General features: G+C 41.0%; 3 protein-coding genes across 4 annotated transcripts in view; 1 reads left to right on the top strand and 2 right to left on the bottom strand.

Annotated features, from left to right (window-relative positions):
- Nucleotides 1–4,014, bottom strand: part of LOC113208244 (ATP-binding cassette sub-family G member 4-like) — a gene marked incomplete at its 3' end in the record, with an annotated part of 24,579 nt that overhangs the window by 13,524 nt on the left and 7,041 nt on the right.
- On the top strand, nt 237–2,914 carry LOC113208245 (splicing regulatory glutamine/lysine-rich protein 1). The gene has a single exon (XM_026425171.2). It carries the CDS (start codon nt 544–546, stop codon nt 2,548–2,550), a length of 2,007 nt encoding a protein of 668 aa, XP_026280956.1. The 5' UTR covers nt 237–543; the 3' UTR covers nt 2,551–2,914.
- Nucleotides 3,007–4,008, bottom strand: LOC127749315 (ATP-binding cassette sub-family G member 4-like). Its single transcript, XM_052267020.1, has one exon. The coding sequence runs from the start codon at nt 3,945–3,947 to the stop codon at nt 3,639–3,641; it is 309 nt and encodes a 102-aa protein (XP_052122980.1). The 5' UTR covers nt 3,948–4,008; the 3' UTR covers nt 3,007–3,638.

Genomic DNA, 4,014 nt, shown 5'->3' with positions numbered 1-4,014 from the left:
AATTTACTTTTTAATCCCTGGTTATACGTGGTTCTGCAACATGTGCAATATTTCCCCAGAGATTTACCTGTTTGACCTGGAAGCATACAGCATCAAACCAGTTTTGTCCAGTTCAGGTTGCTCAAAATTGCGACATGTGTCGCAATCGTTTTAAGAACTTTTATTAGGCTTGACATTCGAATCTTCAGCTTCAGTCAGTGGGACCTCCCGCGCCAGCTGAGAAGTCTGTCACGTGACTTGCACTGCGCCTTCTTGTTTACATCGAGATCGACGACGACGACACAAATTCGTTTGTTAGCGACGCGTTGGTGAAAGGGATTTTCAACAAATAGTGCTGTTTTTTGCTATTTCCACAGTGCCTAATTTGTGAAAAATGTAGTGCAATTACGGTGAAGACGAATATGTAGTGCTTAAGGTGCGGAGCCCTTCAAAAAGGCGCATCTGTTGGAGTATAAGCGGGCGTAAGTGTGCCGGTTATCGGTGTCCTAACCTAACCAAAGTTTGCTAAGTTAATTGAGATTTAAAGATTCTCAAACCGCAAAAATGGTCACCAAAGTCGTGCAAGTAACCAACATTGCTCCACAAGCAACAAAAGATCAGATGTCAACGTTGTTTGGATTTCTTGGGAAGGTCGAAGACATAAGATTGTACCCAACTATCCGTGATGTTGCTGTACCAGTTCAATCTCGGATTTGCTATGTCAAGTACAGTGACTCTACCTGTGTTGGAATTGCACAGCACCTCACGAACACAGTTTTCATTGACAGAGCTTTAATTGTCATCCCAGTGGGCAGTAGCGAGATCCCTGATGAACAGCGTGCTTTGGAAATCATGGCCTCTGGGTCAATGATACCTGGCCTACAAATTGAACCCAAACTACCTGCCCACGTCGTCAATCAAGTAGAGGGCACCCCACCCAATCAATATATTGTCACTGTAGATCCCAATTTGGAGGCTGAAGGCTTGGCGACATACCCTCAGCTCCCCACATCTTATGACATCAAGAAGATTGAAGAAATCCGTCGCACACTTCTTGTTTCTAACTTGGACGATAGTACTACTGGTGAAGCCTTAATGGAATTTTTTAGTCAAGCTGGTGAAGTGAAGTATGTTAAATTCTGCTCTCGAGATGATGATACTAATCGCTATGCTCTGGTTGAATTCACAGAGCAGCCAGATATCATTAAAGCTTTGAAGCTGAATGAACATGAGTTGAATGGTAAAGCAATATCAGTGACCCACTCTACTCAGGCCATAGTTAAACCTCAAGCTAAAACCAACGAAGCTGCTCAGCGTGAAATTGAGGAAGCTATGAGTCGAGTGAAGGAGGCTCACAATTACATCTCTGCAGCCATTGACCCAGTCATTGGCATGCTAGCCAAAGACAAAAAGAGGAGGAGCCGATCTAGATCAAGGTCAAGAAGATCAAGGTCACGTTCACATAGAAGGAGAAGATCAAGATCAAGACGAAGGTCTAGGTCAAGGGGAAGGAGATCCAGATCCAGATCACGTGGTCGCAGGCATAAATCTCGGTCTCCATCAAGAAAACGGTCTCGTTCCAGATCAAGGCGTAGATCAAGATCACCCAGAAAAAGAAGGTCTAGATCAAGAAGTAGGAAGAGGTCCCGTTCAAGATCAAGAAGATCTCGTTCTAAATCAAAGTCTAAACCTCACAAGTCCTCGTCAAAGAAGAGTTCAAAGGATCTTAAGGAAGGTAAAGAAGAAAAAAATTCTGATAAGAACCCACCTATTAAGGAGAAAGAAGTGAGAGAAGTGAAGGAATCAAGAGAGAAGAAAGACAAGGAAAGTGAAAAAGAGGCAAAAGAAATAGAAAAGAAAAATGAGTCAACTGAGCTGTCTTCTGAAAACATAGAAGTGACAGAAGACACTTCAGTAAATGGTGATGCGCAAGCAAGTGGAGCTGAAGGTTCAAAGTCTAAGGATGATGATAAGGAAATTGAAAAGGAAAAGGAAAAAGAAATTGAGAAAGAGAAGGAGAAGGAGAAGGAGACTAAAGAGAAGGAGGAAGAAAAAGAAAGAGTAAAGGAGAAAGAGAAGGAGAAGAGAGAAAAGGAGAAAGAGGAGAAGAGAGAAAGGGAGAAAGAGGAGAAGAGAGAAAAGGAGAAAGAAGAGAAAAAAGAAAGGGAAAAGGAAGAAAAGAAGGAGAAAGAGAAAGAAGAAAAGAAGGAGAAGGAAAGAGAAAGGGAGAGAGAAAGAGAAAAGGATAGGGAAAAGGAGAAAGAGAAAGTAAAGGAGAAAGAGAGAGGAAAAGATAGAGATAAGGACAAGGAAAAGAAAGAAAAAAAGAAATCACGCAAATCCCGTTCTCGCTCTCGCACTCGTTCTAGGTCACGAGGCAAAAGTAGCAGATTAAAGAAAAAGAGTAGAAGTCGATCTCCATCCTCCAAGACTCGCAAGAAGCGAAGTAGAAGCAGATCTGCTGGGCGCACATCCTCGCGCCGTAGCAGATCACCATCATTCAGACCTCGCCGTAGAAGTACTTCCAGGTCCCCTCGCCGTAGAACCAGTCGCTCACATTCCCGATATTAAAATTCCAATGGTATAGCTACTTTACCTTCCATTGCACTTTAACTATTTAAACAGTTTTGTAAATTTATGTCTGTATTACTGTTTTCCAGTATATAGAATTTTCAATTTTGTTTTGTATTTCTATGTTATTGATACATATTTGGGAATCCTTTGAAATACAATGTTCTGTTTAACTCGGGCCATCATGTATGTTAACATTTTGTAGCTGTCCTCACATTTTCAACTATTGTTTAGAGGTGGTAGGCATGTGTGCTAAGTTTTTAAAGTTGTCATTTAAATGATCAATTGTACCTTGATAATTACTGCTTTTGTTAAAATTGACCCTGCTCGTGTTAAATTTCTTGAATAAATATGTATATGGAAACCTTTTGTTCTTGTCTTCGTGTAGATAATTGTAATTTAATCATGTGGTGTTCCTAATGTTGGAGTATGTTTAAATAATTGACGAACTTTAAATCTGTTTTCCACTACACTTTTTATTTGCTGCTTGTAAAATACCAGCATTGTTGCATGTATTTAATCAATAATATTACTAAGAAAATAGAAAATGCTATCACATAAAATGGCAATCAAATTTTCTAAACCTGATACGCTTTGTCTTGCATAATTATGGAAATAATGTAAGCAATGCTCAAGAAGTTGTATGAACACAATGTGGTACAAATACTTGCCTGACCAAGCAATATAACATCAGAATATGACTGGATATGATGCTACAGACATTTCAATCTTCTCGTTTTACAGTACCTTAATTAAATTGTCATACACCATTTCCACTTTGCTCATTGGGAAGAGGGAAAACTCAACATTTTATCATATCACAGCTATTTCACACAAATGCAATTTCATAATGGAACAATCTACACAAAGCACCTGTAATATCACAGCCATACCTAAAATATCTCTAATATTATTTGGAGTTTTATATAAAAATAACAGACTTTAAGACAGCACACCCATGAGGACTTTTTGAAAGCCTCGATTAACAACACTTAAGAACACTCACTGCCTTGTGGAGTTCCAGACTTCAGAATGCCACCGCCAAAGAGCAACTTTGAGCGCTTACCTTCCTTTGTGATCTCCATGAATCACCGAGTTGATCGCAATTTCAAGCGCAGTATAAAGTACGTGATAAACCGTAGAACGACAAAAAACACCAAGAGTGCCACCATGTCCACCCAGAAGTAAGCATCTGCCATGTCCATGGCCTGAAGAAACTTGGTCGGGCTGCGGTAGTGACAGTAGGGCTCGGAGCAGCTCAGCTTCTTCCGCCCGTACCCGTACACGGCCACCATGGCACCTTCGAATCCGTACCTCACGTAGCTCAAGTACGACAACCACTGGAGGTATGGCGGGATGGTGTTGAAGTTGACGAAGAAGCCCGAGAATAGCAGCATGGGTACGGAGGACACGGGCCCGATGAAGGTCCCGCTCTAGAACAGTCATGAGGAGGGATGGGATCAA

Source organism: Frankliniella occidentalis, unplaced genomic scaffold (assembly GCF_000697945.3).
Source record: "Frankliniella occidentalis isolate FOCC.00 unplaced genomic scaffold, Focc_3.1 Scaffold45, whole genome shotgun sequence".
NCBI lineage: Eukaryota > Metazoa > Arthropoda > Insecta > Thysanoptera > Thripidae > Frankliniella > Frankliniella occidentalis.
Note: the sequence above shows the minus strand (reverse complement) of the source record. Positions and strands in the feature narration are given on the sequence as shown.